Below are 18,613 nucleotides of genomic sequence, written 5' to 3' on the forward strand. Positions count from 1 at the left end.
TCTTCAGCCTGAATACATTCATTAGAGAACAACATTAGAAATAATTTTATATTAATATATTAATATGATGTTACAGTGTGACACTAAAACAGGTTGTAATAATCACTACTTTCTACTGAAGAACACGTCAGAGCACAAACTTCTTTACTGTGATTTTAATGAAAAAGTGGTCAGAACTTCAGCTTCTCTTTTAAAACATCAGTATCTGCTCTTCTACTGAGTGAAGGACGTGTGGAATTTTAACATCTCTGATTCACTCATACATAAAAAGAAACGACTGAAAATGTGGTTAAGTAGAAAGTAAGATATTTGACTGAACTGTAGTTACAGTAAAATTCTCCCTAAATGGAAATACTTCAGTAAAGTACAGATACACAAAAAAGCTACTTTTATTCGTTACTCTTCATCGCTTCTGTCCAGACGGGTGCTTGTTCAAGAAAGACATTGGTTCAACCTCTCTATGTTCTCCTACACCAATCCACTGCTTTGTTTCTCCACTGGCTTCCTGTAGCTCCCTGTGTCAGATATCAACCACTGATGCTCCCCTAGAAAACCAGACCATCTTTCAGCACTGCATCTCACCCTGCACTGCAATGTGGTAGCTCTGTGGTTAAGGCTCTGGGTAAATGATCAGAAGGTCATGGGTTAAAGCCCCAGAATTGCCAAGCATCCACTCTCGGGGCCCTTGAGTGAGGCTCTTAAACCTTTGTATCATACTGACCCCAGTTTCTGTATGAAGAAAGAATTTGACTGTGCTGTAAAGGACTGACCTTTAAAGCACCTTTACCCTTCTTAATGTTCAAACATCTGAGCTTCTAGAAGTCTTCAAATCTACCACTTTCAGAAGTTCTTAAATGAACACTTTTTGGGGGAACATCAGAATGTATTTATTGATGGAGACTCCAGAGCACTTTGGATATGAGGAGCGTCTGCCAATTGTATATAAAGGTAATATTTGGCTTTTATATTTAAATGTAAAAAAAATATTGTAATTTACATTTAGAGTAAAAAAAGGTAAATTTGTTCAGAATATATTTTCACAGAAAACATCTATTTACACTTTAACCTCATTAAATGTATGATGTTTGTATCTGTAACTCCAGTAATTAATCACCTTTTTAATTAAAATCCTATTAAAGCTGCTGTGATTACATGCGACAAACAAAAACGTTTCTTCTTCTATATATGAAGTGGGATTTTCAGAAAGAGCAAATCTTATGGTCAGGTGTCCACCAACGTCTGTCCACACAGTGCAGGTGTTGTGATCTTTTGATTAGATCGATTGTATACCATGTGTTTTACTTTGGTCCCAATACGTTCCATAAATTATAATTTTTTGAAGGTAAACGTTTATACACGTATAAAGGTGTGGAAGTTCTCCTGATGTTCCTGCAGCTGTGAAGTACAGTTTTGTAGCTTAGCTTTAGAGACTGTACACAAAAACCTACGACGACGTTTCAGATTACGAGAATAAAGTCATAGCAGTATGAGAATGAGAAGTTTTTTCGGAAAGTCGTAGAAATTAGTTTTTATTTATTTTTATCACAGAAAAGGAAATGTTGCTGTTTTGCATAAAAATGCATGTCCTGGATGTGGAGGACGTTAAAAATGTACTTCAGGTGAGGGTGTAGCAATGAGGAAATTCGTAGGTTTTTTTTTTGGTGCATCATTCAGAAGAAAAGAAAATCATTGAGACATTGAGGAAATCGGCTCTTTTGTGCAGTCTATAATGGCGAGGTTTCTCAAGTGTCTATGAAGATGATGATAAATATTGGTACGACTTTATTCTTGTTATTCTTATTTTCGTATTGCTATGATTTTCATCTGAACGGCGTTGTAGGAATCAAACCCCAAATATTGTGTATTGCATTAAATATCGTGATAGGATAAAAACTTTCGGCTTCTCCCATTAGGGGGCGCCACAGCAAATCATCCGCATGTTTGATTTGGTACGTTTTTATGCTGGATGCCCTTCCTAATGCAACCCTCCCCGTTTATCCGGGCTTGGGACCAGCACTAAGAGTGGCTGGGGTTGGTTCCCTGACCAGGGATCGAACCCGGGATCGCAGCGGTGAGGGCGCTGCATCCTAACCACTAGACCACCAGGGAACCTAAATAAAATATCGTGATATGATATTTCTGATATATCATCCATCCCTTCTCTGTTCGTCACACAAAAACAGGCTGGTTTAAAGCGGTACCCATTCTGTCTGCGATTTCGGCCACGCGTTCTCCCCACACGCCGTTAACGGACACCAGAACACTCTCTCCAGGTTCCACGATGTTAAACACGGCGCACTCCATAGCCGTGTGCCCCGAGCCGCTCATCGCCAGCGTCATGTGGTTGGTGGTCTGGAAGGCGTAGCGAATTCCCTCCTTGATGTTGTTCATAATCTACAACAACGAAGCAGAGGATGTGATAAATGATTAACCTGCTGATACTCACATCTCAGCTCGCTAGTGGTGCCTGAGGTCCCACCTCGTACATCTCCGGGTGCAGGTGACCGATGATGGGTCTCCCTCCAGCGGCCAGGACACGGGGTGGGACGTTAGACGGGCCGGGTCCGAACAGGTAGCGATGGGGCACCTCGAGGGGCCGCAGCATGCAAGCAGGAGGAGGTACGTGCAACGAGGACGAACTCGAGGATGAGGACGGACGTGTACAAGATGCCGAGAACTCCAGAACTGCCACATGCTGCTGGGCCAGGAGGCGCACGCCTCTGCAGATCGAGCTCATTGGTAACATGCTGATTCCTGCTGATCTCACCGAGTTCCCTGATTTCACTGAGATCCCTCAGCGTTCTCTGATCTCTCTGAGAGTGAAGCAAAAAGCCGATGAGCAAATATTTAAAAACCAAACAGGGTCTTTGACCCCTTTTCATCATGCGTCACCGCTCATGTCCCCCCCTCCAACCTGCAGCTTATAAACAGGATCAGGGGTGGAACCAAATACCGAGAACTTCGACATAAGTGAAAGTGTTAAAATGTTACTCAATTTAGAACAACTAACAAAAACAGTACAGAGTGCAGAAGTCAAGCATTGTCCACTCTTATAAACGAGAACAACGTCCGTGCAAATGATTCTCTTCAATAAACCTTTAACTGAGTCAAATGATCACGCTTTGATTCATTGATTCAGTAAACCACTGCACTCTTCCTGCAGAACGAGTTCTAAAGTTCTAAATCAGGGGGCATCAAGCTCCTGTGAGCCCCACATCATTTTTCCCTTCTTTAATGACGGTCGAGAGTGATTAGCAGCATTATTGTTGAGATTTTATTATGATTTTAAATAGATTTATTTTGCCTCCAATTGCTGGATTAGTTTATTATTTTGTTCTGCACCGTACAGACAAATCAACGTTACTTTTCAGGAAATTATTAAGACACCTTAATTATTAATAAGACACCTATTAAAAGAGCATTATTACTGTCATAATGAAATCTTTTCATATTTATTTCTATTAAAATTAAAACATTTACCTTATTATGCATATGCATGTGGTTGGTGGGTGAATCTAATAAATAATTAGGCTGGAGGTCGAGATTTCACAGATACCGATAGCGAGGTCGGATCGCACTCGCCGATAGCCGATAAATCAAACGTAGTTTTTAAAATGGATACTGGATAAAAACTAACTAACAAAACACTTCAAAAAAATCTAACATAAAAAATAAAACAGTACTGAAAATGTGCTAAAAGGAAATAAATATATTCATTAATAAATAGAATTATATAATTTATAAGTAATAAATATAATCTAGCGCTCTTCGTGCAGCGCGCAGTCTCAGCAAGTGGCTTCGGTGATTCACCTCTAGAGGGCACTATTGTAATGACAGCGGACCGTTCCTGCATTCCAGTGATCGACTAGCGGTGCCTCGACCTTTATTAATAGCTAAGAGGACATTTTAGTTGGAAAGCCAACCTTTATTATCAAATACAGATACGATAAATAAAATATGTCTCTGGCATTGTTCAGAGGGCCATAGTTTGGGGACCCCTTTTTTAAAGCAGGTCCATAAGAACTTGGACATTGATGCAATGTAATTTTTCCTTCGTACATCAGACGTGAAAACGAAGCAAATTCAGATGTGACTGAAGTCTGGACTTTTCGCTTCAATTCAAGGTGTTTTGTAAACAACATGTAGGAATTAGAGCATTTTATTACACTGTCCCTTCATCTTCACAGACTCAAAAGTGATCAGATGGTTGACTCTTGAGCAAATTCAGGAGATGAAAGGTGTTCGTGGAATCTCTCATTATACAGTCCACAAAGATGCACATAAAGGAGCTTAGTATTAATCTGAAATAAATAAATAAAACAGAGAACCAACGCATCGTGCCACACTAAAAAAAAAGAAAAGCGAAGAAATACAAGATACAAGAAAGCCAAGTCAAGAAGACTCTGGAGAGCAGGCAGGTCTACCTCAAGATGCAAACCACTCAAGTACAAAAAGGACATTGCTAGAAGGCATCTAAAAAGCCTGCTCAGTTCTATGGACGGATGAAACCAAGATCAGCTTCTATTGGAGTGGATTGAAGAGTAATGCATGGAGAAGGAAAGGAAGGGCTCATGATCCAAAGCACACCACACTCATGTTAGTTCTCTCTCTCCAGTGTTCTGTATGGTTGAAGATTTATTATTAAACTCTTGATGTCACCCAAATGAGGATGAGGTTCCCCTTTTGAGTCTGGTTCCTCTCCAGGTTTCTTCCTCATAACATCTAAGGGAGTTTTTCCTTGCCACAGTCTCCACGGCTGCTCATCAGGGATAAACACACACCGTTCACCTTCACTGTTGATTTGTGTAAAGCTGCTTTGAGACAATGTCTGGCAGAATTATTTGCATTTTTGGTCACCAGTGATAAAATTACATCTGATGATGTGAGTCCTGACAGACGGAGCGAGATGAATTATGAAGTGTGTAGAAATCCAAAACATTGAGCTTTTAAAAGCAAAGGAACAAAACGTTCTCACATATTTAACTCACCTGAACTGCTTTTCTATTCCTAAAGACAAAACTGAAGCCAGTAAGAAGCAACAACTATAAACGCTCCAGTAAAGACGTTATAAGGCAGAAAACTCAGTATTTGGTGAGTTTCTATTTCTTCCAGATTTCAGGGAGTAACGCCTGCAAAGATCTGAAATACTGAAAATAATTCTATTTATTATTGTCCAGTTACTTTTGATCCTGTGTAAATAGAGTGAATTTACACAGTGTGTTAATTAAAAAAGAAAGAAAAAGGCTTCATGAATTATGTTGGTTAAACTCTTTAAATGGAAGCCGCAAGTCTTCACGTGCTCATGGCTTTATTTGGTGGTCGTGGTGTACGGGGGGCAAAAAAAACGTGTCGCTGTCCAAATATGAACCGGACTGTTTGGGGATTGCTCCCAGGGGGAATGTTTTCACGCAAAGACTTTTGGTACTTTTTCCTCCCGTGTGAAATGGAGCTGAGCTTGCAGAGGTTCAGAAGATTACGCACTCGCATCGATCACTCGTGGCCCTCGACTTGTTTGCCGACTCCAGAGAGAAGGAGTCGACCCCGGCGGAGCGAGCCGATTGGCTGAAGAGGACGTACACGCAAACGCACCCTCCGTTCATACGCTCCGCCAGCACGTCACCCAGGACACGTCGATGTGTAGCTCAGGGCAAACGTTTGCATTCGTCTTTCTGATGAACACCAATTCATATAAAATCGTAACTTCAGGAGCGCGCAGCTTCGGGAGATCTCCAGAGATCTAAGTTCAGAGATCTTCATGATTTTCGTGTGTAACCTTCGTGGTGTTGTGTTTGGTGTCGTTAATCTTTTGTTGTGCTCTTTTCTAGAACATGAACTTCAGCCTCGGGTCAATAATTAGACGAGGAGGGTAAATAAGTCCAGGGTGGTTGTTTGTCTGTGTGTGGCCTTTGCACCATGATGGAGCTTCAACACTTTTACGCTTTTATCAGAAAGTCATTGTCTCAATTCCAGGCTGTTCCTCTCGCCGATAACAAGCTTTCAGTTAAATCTGATCAACCAATCACAAATCTTGATTTGATGACATCATCAAGGCAGCGCTCCCTTTTATTTCTTTCAGGTTCGTGGTGTGTACCTGAGCTTCTGCTCAGCATGAGATTTAGGTTCAACCTTCTACCAAACACATAAGTATTAAATAGAACCCTTTATCCCCTGGTCAGGGTGAATGCTGGGTTGTGATTAGCTGGAAGGAGTTCAGGCGTGAACTCTGGATCGTGATTGGCTACGTCAAATGATGACGTATCAGAGCAGCATTTATCATATTCCCTTTTTTTCTTTATTCTGTCATCATTCTAAACACAATTCAATATGGAAAAACATGACGAATATGCAAATGAGTCTGACATTGTCTGGACAGTCCTAGAGATGTTTGGCCATACCTTAGATACTTTCCCCTGAATGCCTGGATGTAGGCTTCAGCTAAGGGCTTGGACACTGGGTTCCTCCAGGGTTCTTAGGGTGTGTTAATGGTTGTAGCTTCTAAATATGTGTGTGTGTGTGTGTGTGTGTGTGTGTGTGTGTGTGTGTGTGTGTGTGTGTGTGTGTGTCTGTGTGTGTGTCTGTGTGTGTGCTCCATCTTCAATTCTATATTCTTTGTTGTTTTTAAAGAATATTTTATTCCTCATAATTTACTTGTGTTTTGTTTCTAAGGTTTAATGAAGTCAATTTATTTTGTAAATCCCGGACATGAGCACCAGAGGGAGCTACACAATCTCTATCTATCTATCTATCTATCTATCTATCTATCTATCTATCTATCTATCTATCTATCTATCTATCTATCTATCTATCTATCTATCTATCTATCTATCTATCTATCCATTCATCCATCCATCCATCCATCCATCCATCCATCCATCCATCCTACAGCCAGTGCTACAAGAGCTCTATGCAAATGAAAAATGTAATTCTATTTTTTATTTGTGTAACTTGAATATAGTCATATAAAGATGTTTATTTTGTGTTCTGCTTGGCAACATTTTATATTATATTTATTATTATTATTATTATTATTATTATTATTATTATTATTATTATTATTATTATTATTATTATTTCTTGAATATAAGCATGCATAATTATTTTTGTCCAGCTAGGCAACATTCTGTTTAATTTAATTAAATTAAATTTTTATTCAATTGCATTTATTTATAATTTTATTATAGGGTGCAAAACTAATATTATTATTATTATTATTATTATTATTATTATTATTATTATTATTATTATAATCTGGTTCTCGTGTCTGTGAAGTCATTAAACTGAGATTTTGAGATATTTACTTAATATTATTATGAATTTGAAAAACTCCTTGAGGTCTTTCTTTTATGGAAAGACACTGAATAAAACAATATCAACATCTGGAACATCTGTGGAACATTATGCTGCATATTTTTCTGCTACAGATCCGACGTTGAAGCTGTTGTGAGAAGCATCATGGCGATTGGGAACAGGATCTGAATAAGCGCCCGTGTGGCCTTTACGCACAGCTGGAGGTGTCGGCTTCTGTACAAAGACTGTATTGAGAGGAGGACACGCAGTGCATGCCGGGATATCAGGCTGCATCCTAGACACACCCACACACACACACACACACACACACACACAGAGCAGAGCAGAGATGATGCAGGCTGTGGAATTGCAGCTGATTTCACCATCACCACGCTGCCGTTCTCCATCTCCTCCTCGCACACGCTGATGATGTCATCACTGCATCTCCAGCATCCTCAGCTCCACCATCACAGCCATTTTGTGCTTCTGCTCTCTCTCTCTTTCTCCCTCTCTCTCTCTATCCATTCTCTCCTCCCTCCCTTCTTCTTCCTGAGAGCCCACCCTGGGTCCTGACGCACCACTGAGTACCAGGCCCCTGCAGACACACACACACACACACACACACACACACACACACACACACACACACGCAGTGACGTTCTGGCTGTAGGCTGATGTGCTAATCCAGGGAGAGGCTGAGACCCTGCGCACACACACGCGCGCACACACGCACACACACACAAACACACACACAGAGGGATACAAGGCAGACGAAGATGACTGGTTCAATGGAATAACATCCTGCTACAGAAGGTTCCCCAGGATTTTAACCATCACAGAGATCAGGTATGTTGTGTGTGTGTGTGTATGTGTGTGTGTGTGTGTGTGTGTTTTCTATATTTTCTGGTTATTTGTTTGGTACGTCAGCCTTCGTGAGCCGTACAGGGTGTTGTTCTGCTCAGTTCTGCCTCCCGTTAGGCCGCGTCGTCCTGAATAACAAGACGCAGAGGAACAACTGATGAGGTTTTGCTGGAACCGTGTGAGAAATGTTCAGAAAGAATACAAAAATCGTTCCTGTTGTACAAAATTATATCAAATATTCCTCAATCAGGGGATGATTTTTATTAGTTTATTATTTCCATGAATTGGGATACACGATCTCTCCTTGTCATTGTCATGACGCTCAGCGTTCAGATCGTTCATTCTGGAATTTTGCAGAAGGGATGAAGGTCTCAGATTCGGATCTCAGATTCATTTGGATCGATAAATCGAGCGCAGAGGCTCGACTCGGCCAGGACGTGATGGCAGAGAGAGCAGATACGTGTTGTATGGATTATATATGGAGATGTAATGAGAGATGATGTGAAGGTGTCATGTGAGTCACAGTCGTGTGGACGTGGACGTGGACGTGGACATGATGTGTGGACGTGGACGTGGACGTGAGCAGAGCCCATCGTGGTGCTGTCAGAGTCTCGCCACGTAAAAACGCGTCTCGGTTATGAACCTGAAGGAGGATTTGAACAGGATGTTATTGATTCCGGTTCTGCAGGATGACTCTGTATTTATATAAATATAAAATGTGTGTGTGTAATGGGGTGGAGGCCAACGGCATTTATTTACTGTCCAAAATGGCCGACGCCGTGTTTACATTCCTGCACGGTTCCGATACAGAAACGACGGATCTCGCTGTAACGTCTCTGCGTTCTGAGGGACTCACGTTTCTTACACGTCACAACGTCTTTTATATGAAGGGTTGTTTTTTTAACCACTTGAGATAATTTGGTGGGCACACACTCTCTGAACATTGCTGTTCTCTGATTGGTCAGTTTTTAAATGATTAAATAAGCCAATAAAGAAAAATGAGTGGAAATTAAATAACATTCGTACAAATGTGTTGTGATGGAGAAACTTCACCTTTGTTTTTGCTCTGTATATGGTGGGAATGATGATAAAGCCGACTTGACTCAATTTATTTTCAGTTTAAAGAAAACATGAACACACACACACACACACACACACACACACACCCAGACCTGCACACTAAAGCTGGACTGGAGCAGACAAAGACTAATAGAAACATCATGGCGGAGCAGCACACACTGACCCACGGCAGGAAGAGACACTAAAGTGCAGTGAATAAAATGGTGATGGAGAACTGAAGTCCTGTAAACATTGGGTTTATGGGGACGTGTTCAGAATTTTGAATAAATAAATTAAAGTTTGTCCAAATCAATCAATCAATCAGTCAATCAATCAATCAATCAATCAATCAATCAATCAATCAATCAATCAATCAATCAAACAAACAAACAATAAATCAAGTGTTATTGAGTAGCTAAATGATTAAGTTTTAAGGCATTAAGACATTGGACTTTGGATCTGTAGGTTTTGAGATCAAATCCCAGCACCACCAAGCTGCCACTGTGGGCCCTTGAACGAGGCCCTCAATCCTCAACTGCTCAGCTCTGATATCCACTCTGGATGAAGACGTCACTGCCGTATATGTAAATAAATTAGTAAATACATCGAATCAAATGTACATAAATAAATAAATAAATAAATAAATAAATAAATAAATAAATAAACGCTACCTAAATGTAAAAAATAAATAATAGAAATAAACAAATACAAATATTTCAAACATTGAATTAAAACTTATTTAAATATAGAATAATATACAAAGAAATAAATATTTGTGTAACTATATAAGTAAACTAATAAACAAAAGTAGAACTGCATCATTATATAAATAAACAAACAAACAAGCAAACAAACATCCAAACTAACAAATATGCAAAGAATTAAAATCAGAATCAGAAAATGAGGCAGTGTAGATAATAATGTGAAAGTGAGGCAGTGTAGATAATAATGTAAAAGTGAGGCAGTGTAGATAATAATGTGAAAGTGAGGCAGTGTAGATAATAATGTAAAAGTGAGGCAGTGTAGATAAGAATGTGAAAGTGAGGCAGTGCAGATAATAATATAAAAATGAGGCAGTGTAGATAATAATGTAAAAGTGAGGCAGTGTAGATAATAATGTAAAAGTGAGGCAGTGTAGATAATAATGTAAAAGTGAGGCAGTGTAGATAATAATGTGAAAGTGAGGCAGTGTAGATAATAATGTGAAAGTGAGGCAGTGTAGATAATAATGTGAAAGTGAGGCAGTGCAGATAATAATATAAAAATGAGGCAGTGTAGATAATGTAAAAATGAGGCAGTGTAGATAATAATGTAAAAGTGAGGCAGTGTAGATAATAATGTGAAAGTGAGGCAGTGTAGATAATAATGTGAAAGTGAGGCAGTGCAAATAATAATGTAAAAGTGAGGCAGTGTAGATAATAATGTAAAAGTGAGGCAGTGCAGATAATAATGTAAAAGTGAGGCAGTGCAGATAATAATGTGAAAGTGAGGCAGTGTAGATAATAATGTAAAAGTGAGGCAGTGTAGATAATAATGTAAAAGTGAGGCAGTGTAGATAATAATATAAAATGAGGCAGTGTAGATAATGTAAAAGTGAGGCAGTGTAGATAATAATGTGAAAGTGAGGCAGTGTAGATAATAATGTAAAAGTGAGGCAGTGTAGATAATAATGTAAAAGTGAGGCAGTGCAGATAATAATGTAAAAGTGAGGCAGTGTAGATCATAATGTAAAAGTGAGGCAGTGTAGATAATAATGTAAAAGTGAGGCAGTGTAGATAATAATATAAAAGTGAGGCAGTGTAGATAATAATGTAAAAGTGAGGCAGTGCAGATAATAATGTAAAAGTGAGGCAGTGTAGATAATAATGTAAAAGTGAGGCAGTGTAGATAATAATGTAAAAGTGAGGCAGTGTAGATAATAATGTAAAAGTGAGGCAGTGTAGATAATAAAAAGTGAGGCAGTGCAGATAATAATGTAAAAGTGAGGCAGTGTAGATAATAATGTAAAAGTGAGGCAGTGTAGATAATAATGTGAAAGTGAGGCAGTGTAGATAATAATGTAAAAGTGAGGCAGTGTAGATAATAATGTAAAAGTGAGGCAGTGTAGATAATAATGTAAAAGTGAGGCAGTGTAGATAATAATATAAAAATGAGGCAGTGTAGATAATAATGTGAAAGTGAGGCAGTGCAGATAATAATGTGAAAGTGAGGCAGTGTAGATAATAATGTAAAAGTGAGGCAGTGTAGATAATAAAAAGTGAGGCAGTGTAGATAATAATGTAAAAGTGAGGCAGTGTAGATAATAATGTAAAAGTGAGGCAGTGCAGATAATAATGTAAAAGTGAGGCAGTGTAGATAATAATGTGAAAGTGAGGCAGTGTAGATAATAATGTGAAAGTGAGGCAGTGCAAATAATAATGTAAAAGTGAGGCAGTGCAGATAATAATGTGAAAGTGAGGCAGTGTAGATAATAATGTAAAAGTGAGGCAGTGTAGATAATAATGTAAAAGTGAGGCAGTGCAGATAATAATGTGAAAGTGAGGCAGTGCAGATAATAATGTAAAAGTGAGGCAGTGTAGATAATAATGTAAAAGTGAGGCAGTGCAGATAATAATGTGAAAGTGAGGCAGTGTAGATAATAATGTAAAAGTGAGGCAGTGTAGATAATAATGTAAAAGTGAGGCAGTGCAGATAATAATGTGAAAGTGAGGCAGTGTAGATCATAATGTAAAAGTGAGGCAGTGTAGATAATAATGTAAAAGTGAGGCAGTGTAGATAATAATGTAAAAGTGAGGCAGTGTAGATAATAATGTAAAAGTGAGGCAGTGTAGATAATAATGTAAAAGTGAGGCAGTGTAGATAATAATGTAAAAGTGAGGCAGTGTAGATAATAATGTGAAAGTGAGGCAGTGCAAAAATAATGTAAAAGTGAGGCAGTGTAGATAATAATGTGAAAGTGAGGCAGTGGAGATAATAATGTGAAAGTGAGGCAGTGGAGATAATAATGTGAAAGTGAGGCAGTGCAAAAATAATGTAAAAGTGAGGCAGTGGAGATAATAATGTAAAAATAAGGCAGTGTAGATAATAATGTAAAAGTGAGGCAGTGGAGATAATAATATAAAAATGAGGCAGTGCAGATAATAATGTAAAAATAAGGCAGTGTAGATAATAATGTAAAAGTGAGGCAGTGGAGATAATAATATAAAAATGAGGCAGTGCAGATAATAATGTAAAAATAAGGCAGTGTAGTGATTATTCTTTCTGAATGAGTCCAAGCTGCAGGATTGTAACAGCGGTTGTAGTTGTTAATGTAACACAAATGGGATGAACAGTGTGAAGTTTGTTTGCACTGCCTCACTTTTATATTATTATCTGTACTGCCTCACATTTACATTATTATCTACACTGCCTTACTTTTCTATCTATCTATCTATCTATCTATCTATCTATCTATCTATCTATCTATCTATCTATCTATCTATCTATCTATCTATCTATCTATCTATCTATCTATCTATCATCTATCTATCATCTATCTATCATCATGTGTGAGACGAAGCTAAGCTAAAACACGAATGTGTAAGTGAATGTTTGTAGTTTGCTGGACAGTAAACAGGTTCAGGGTGAAGGAGAAACTGGTCCATTACTCTGCTGCACCACTACACCAGGTAACCTCCTTTAATCACTTCCTTTCAACGATATTATTCATTATCAGAAATCGCAGACGTGGGAACGCACGTGGGTCAGAACAGCACCAGGTGCACCATTTGTCTCCAAACGTTTTGATACCACATCGTATAATAATAGCCAACTGGAGAGTCATCAAAATTCATCCAGATGAAGTGAACTGTGAGAGGAAATCCTGGAATACGGTTTGAGAGTATTCTACAAAATGCTCTCCATTCGGAAGTTTGAATATATACTGTGTGTGTGTGTGTGTGTGTGTGTGTGTGTGTGTGTGTGTGTGCGAGAGGAAGCCAGTAATGGTAACGATGAGTCATGGTCAGAATCTCTAGAGCTCCATTACTTAAATGAAATGTGAGTCATGTGACTCCTCTTGCAGCCCGGAGTTTTCAGGATCAATCTGCTCACTACAATAACGTCAATATACACTCAATCATCTCTTCATCTTACTGATTATGATATATGAGGTGGTATCAAAATGTTCAGAGAGTAGTTTTGTAAAACGCCAGCAGATGGCAGCACAAGGCTGCACGCACAGTCACAGGGAGCGCTGAGTTTCATAAGTCAGTGTGCCAAAAGACATCGTCCTGTGTACATCTGGAGCCGTGCAACTGGTTCTATTTTGACCCACGTGCGTTACCACGTGTGATTTCATCACTGACAGCAAGTTAAAACAAAATAGCAAACGTGAAATTTCTTCGTAAAACTGGGCAAATCCACAATGAGTCGTTCGAGACGTTTTGAGCGGCACACCCTTCCAGAGCAGAAGAACATCACTGAGTGTTCAGAAAGACCTTGAACGACTTTAACGAATTTAACGATTCCGTAAAAAACCATTCGGCAACTCGTGCACGATGATCGTCAGAGAATGATCCACCTGGTCCCATTTCCTCACTAAATCTCCATTTTCTCCAATAATCTCCAATCTCTATCCTGTTATAATAGCCTTCACTCCACCAGATGTTCCACTAGATGTTTTGGAGATTTGTTTGTCAATGTCAGATAATGATGAAGGTTTGGGGTGCAGTCAGCGTTCTTGTTTAGTAGAGTTGGCGCTCTACAGCAGGAGATCTTTCACATCTTCCAACCCATGGAAAGCTGATCTTTCTGGAGCGGTGTACAAAGTCATGCTGGACCAGGTTTGAGTCTCGGGAAGTTTCAGGCTCCTGCATCGAAATGTAATTGTGAGCCTCCAACTTTGTGGGAACTGTAGGGTGAAGATATCAGGTGTCCCAGTACTTTTGGTGATAGGGTGTATATTAAATCTGACTAATGAAATAAACAATTATTTACAAACACACCTGATTTCCTAAATAACACTAATTTCCGGGTCCAAAAGGGGGCGGGGCTTATGTTATATTGGATCATATAAGGCCGTACAGTGTAACATTTCTTGAAGGAGTCTCCAGTTTCAGAAGTAAGGAATGTTTGTAGCTGCTATAACGTAGGTGATATGAGGATGTAATTTGTTTAACAGTGTTAAATGTAACTCTAAACAGATAAAAAGTGAAAAAAATAAAAACATTGAATTGTTGGGGGTATTGCTGAGGGAAAAAAATGATCGACGGGATGTTTCAGGAACCTGATCTTCTTCTGCTGATTCCATCACACCATTTTCCTCCAGAGCAGTGTTTTATTGATGTTTTCTCGTTCTGCAGGTGAAACTGGGCCTGCGTTTCTCCTTCATCTGCAGCTCCACACGTCCCTCATCATGGCCGGCGCGTCGGTGAAGGTGGCCGTCAGGGTTCGGCCCTTCAACTCCAGAGAGATGAGCAAGGAGAGCAAGTGCATCATTCAGATGTCGGGGAACACCACCAGTGAGTCTCAGCACCTTCACACCTTCACCTTCACACTGTCCATCACACGCCGTGTCTGAATCAGGCTTCGGTGTGTGTGTGTGTGTGTGTGTGTGTGTGTGTGTGTGTGTGTGTGTGTGTGTGTGTGTGTGTGTGTGTGTGTGTGTGTGTGTGTGTGTGTGTGTGTGTGTGTGTGTGTGGGTGAGCAGTCAGACAATGTGGCATGTACTGATATTTTCAACACTGCAGAGCTTTGTGTGTGTGTGTGTGTGTGTGTGTGTGTGTGTGTGTGTGTGTGTGTGTGTGTGTGTGAATGATCTCACTAACAATCTGAAGAATGCATCTGTCTCTCACTCACACACACACACACACACACACACACACACACACACACACACACACACACACACACCTCCAGGAATGTCAAGGGGAGCTTGGATAATGAGGAGTACTAGAGGAACTCTTGAGTAGAAACTAGGAGAACTAAAGGAACTGAGAAAATTAGATGAATTATTAACTATGAGGACTCTAGGAACTAAAAGACCTCTTATAAATTGACAATCTATGGAGTGGGACTATGACATAGGAACTAAGAGAACTAGAGGAACTATGTAGTGGTCACTAGAAAAACTACAGGAACTACAGAAATTAGGGCTAGTTGGAATTCAGAAGGTGGAACAATGCAGTGATGTCCAGGAGAACGAGAGAAACTATGGAGTGGTAAGTAGGAGAACTATTGGAACTATGGAGTGATGTCCAGGAGAAAAGAGGAACAACAGAGTGGTTTCTAGGTGAATTAGGGGAACTATATAATGGTAACTTTCAAAACTAGATAAACGATGTAGTGTTATCTAGAAAAACTGCGGCATGATAACTAGGAGAACTAGAGGAACTATGAACTGGTGTTTAGGAGAACTGTGCCATTGTAAAAGCAAGAACTAGAGGAATTATGGAGTGGTAACAAGGAGAACAAGAAAAACTAAAGAGTGGGGTCTAGGAGAACTGTGGGATGGTAATTGTGAGACCAGGAAGAACTTGATGGGGTGGTATCTAGAAGAACAATAGAGTGGTAACTATGAGAAGTAGATGGAGCAGTATCTAGAAGAAAAATGGAGTGGTAAATATAAGAACTAGATGGGGTGGTATCTAGAAGAACAATGGCATGGTAAATATAAGAACTAGATGGTCTGGTATTTAGAAGAACAATGGAGTGGTAAATATAAGAGGTAGATGGGGTGGTATCTAGAAGAACAATGGAGTGGTAACTATGAGAAGTAGAGGAACTATAGCAGTCATGTCTAGGAGAACTAGGGAAGTGGTAACTGTAAGAGCTAAAATAACTGTAGAGTGGGAGGTAGGAGAACAATGGAGTGGTATCTAGGAGATATTATGATGTATGCAACAATGGACACGCAGAACTTGCTTCAGTATTTGCTTGATAAATGTTCCTGCTTTGAGATCTTAAAGAGGAGCATCATGAAGTCCATTGTCTTTAGTACTTTTTGTCTATTTTAATAATATTTAGGTTTTGACTTCTTTGACTTCTTTTTTCCCTCCAGCGATTCTCAACCCTAAACAGCCGAAAGAGAACAAAAGCTTCAACTTCGACTACTCGTACTGGTCCCACACCTCGGTGAGTCCGAGATAACTCCTACTTCACTGTTTTACGTCGTGAATGCAGTCTTCATCACAGCTCCTGGTTACATTTCCATGCTACAAAGGAAGTATACGTGAATGGAGAGGGCGGGGCAAGTGGGTGGGCCTAGAGTGTGTGGCGGGAGGGGCTTAGATAAAAGTTAAAGGAGTGACAGTGTTTATTTTTGGTGTTTTAGCCGGAGGATGTTAACTTCGCCTGTCAGAAACAAGTGTACCAGGACATCGGCGAGGAAATGCTGCTCCACGCGTTTGAAGGCTACAATGTCTGCATCTTCGCGTACGGTCAGACTGGAGCAGGAAAATCCTACACCATGATGGGCAAACAGGAGAAAGACCAGCTGGGCATCATCCCCCTGGTACATTTATACTGCATGATGTGTTTCAGTGAAATATATGGAATAATATTGACTGTTTGTTTCTCATAAACCACAACAAACTTCCAACAATTAAAAATGAATTCAAATAAAGGCAAAATAAGGTCAAAAGTATTAGGACACCTGATTTTTCCACCCAGGTTCTTCCCCAAACTGTTCCCACAAAGTTGGAGTTACACGGTTGTATTGGACGTCTTTGGATGCTGTAGCATGACATTTTCTTTTCACTTGAACTAGGAGACCCAAACCTGTTCCTGCATGACAATGCTCCTGTGCACCAAGCCAGCTCCATGTAGATCTCCTTTACATGGGTTAGACTGGAAGATCTCCTGCTATAGAGCTCCAACCCTGTTGAACATGATGAACGTGAACCAGACCTCCTTACTCTCCCACTGTGGCTGAATGAATCTCCACAAAATCTTGGGGAACATTTTCTTAGAAGAGTGGAGGTTATTATAACAGTGAATGGAGACTAAATGTGGAATATATCTTCAAAAATCTTCAAAAAGTGCACACCATTCTAATGGTCAGGTGTCCACAAATTTTTTGTCCATATAATGTTATATATAGTAGCTATAAATGTCAATTCTCTGACCAGCTGCTATTTCTTCTTCATCTTGATGTTAATAAGACATACAAAATGCAAAACATCTCAAAGAACAAACACGATTCTATGAACCTGTCATGTAGTGGCAATATTTTCAGGATTTTTAGAAGTTGAATTAACACCCTTTGACAAATCAGACTTCAAAACTCAATATTGTGATCAGAAAGATCAGATTTCATAGTGCCTTGATGTTTTCTTGATGTTCTCTCGGAAATTTGGATGCTCTAACCTCTTTCTGTGTCTTTGTGGCAGCTGTGTGAAGACCTGTTCACCAAGATTAGTGACAATGGAGACAATAACATGTCCTACTCTGTGGAGGTAAGAACTATGGTGAAGGAACAAGGAGAACCATATGGTAGGAATTAGGAGGACAAGAATAACAATGGTGTGGACCAGCCTGTAGTACAGATCTTTCTTTGTGTATATTCAGGTCAGTTACATGGAGATCTACTGCGAGCGAGTAAGAGATCTGCTGAACCCAAAGAATAAAGGAAACCTGCGGGTCAGAGAGCATCCACTCATGGGGCCATACGTGGAAGATCTGTCCAAGATGGCTGTCACGTCCTACAACGACATCCAGGACCTGATGGACTCGGGCAACAAAGCCAGGCAAGTAGAGCTATGGTGTAGGAGTTAGGAGATCTAGAAGAGCTACTGTATGGAGTAGGTGTTAGGAGAAGTAAAGGAGCTATGGAGTAGGAAATAGGAGAAGTAAAGGAGCTATGGAGTAGGAGTAAGGAGACGTAAAAGATCTATGGAGTAGGAGTCAGGAGAAGTAAATGAGCTATGGAGTAGGAGTTAGGAGAAGTAAAGGAGCTATGGAGTAGGAGTAAGGAGACGTAAAAGAGCTATGGAGTAGGAATTGGGGATCCAAACTTGACAATGACAATAGCCGTGTATACAGAGCTATCTCCATGAAGATCTGCTTTCCATGGGTTGGAAGATGTAGAAGATCTCCTTCTACAGTCGAACACTATTGAAATTATAAATGTGAACGCTGACTGCATCCCAGACCTTCTCACCTCACCTACATCAGAACCTGACTTTACTAACAGCCCTGTAGCTGAATGAATCTCCACAGAATCTAGTAGAACATCTTCCCAGAAGAGTGGAGCTCATTATAACAGTAGAATAGAGACTGAATGTGGAATGTTATGATCATAAAGCACAGAATCGTATGGTTTCAATACCCGAGTGAACCTTGTAAATTACCAATTAACTACATTTCATAATTAATTGATTAATTAGAATACATTTACTCTGGCGTGATTCTGCTGAATCTTAACATC

At 39.7% G+C, this 18,613-nt stretch overlaps 2 protein-coding genes across 2 annotated transcripts in view; one reads left to right on the forward strand and one right to left on the reverse strand.

The window, feature by feature from the left end:
- agxtb (alanine--glyoxylate and serine--pyruvate aminotransferase b) overlaps positions 1–2,829 on the reverse strand; it is a 7,538-nt gene extending 4,709 nt beyond the window's left edge. The window contains exons 1-2 of the mRNA XM_046862361.1: positions 2,480–2,829; positions 2,202–2,394 (exon numbers count right to left, since the gene is read on the reverse strand). Coding sequence (XP_046718317.1) covers positions 2,202–2,394; positions 2,480–2,746 — 460 coding nt within the window. The 5' untranslated portion in view covers positions 2,747–2,829. The remainder of the gene's footprint in view (positions 1–2,201; positions 2,395–2,479) is intronic.
- Positions 2,830–7,623: 4,794 nt separating this feature from the next.
- kif1ab (kinesin family member 1Ab) overlaps positions 7,624–18,613 on the forward strand; it is a 51,756-nt gene continuing 40,766 nt past the window's right edge. Inside the window, exons 1-6 of the mRNA XM_046862378.1 lie at positions 7,624–8,133; positions 14,550–14,708; positions 16,247–16,320; positions 16,520–16,699; positions 17,577–17,642; positions 17,755–17,933. Of these exons, the coding sequence (XP_046718334.1) occupies positions 14,603–14,708; positions 16,247–16,320; positions 16,520–16,699; positions 17,577–17,642; positions 17,755–17,933 (605 nt within the window). The 5' untranslated portion in view covers positions 7,624–8,133; positions 14,550–14,602. The remainder of the gene's footprint in view (positions 8,134–14,549; positions 14,709–16,246; positions 16,321–16,519; positions 16,700–17,576; positions 17,643–17,754; positions 17,934–18,613) is intronic.

Source organism: Silurus meridionalis, chromosome 12 (assembly GCF_014805685.1).
Source record: "Silurus meridionalis isolate SWU-2019-XX chromosome 12, ASM1480568v1, whole genome shotgun sequence".
Lineage (NCBI taxonomy): Eukaryota > Metazoa > Chordata > Actinopteri > Siluriformes > Siluridae > Silurus > Silurus meridionalis.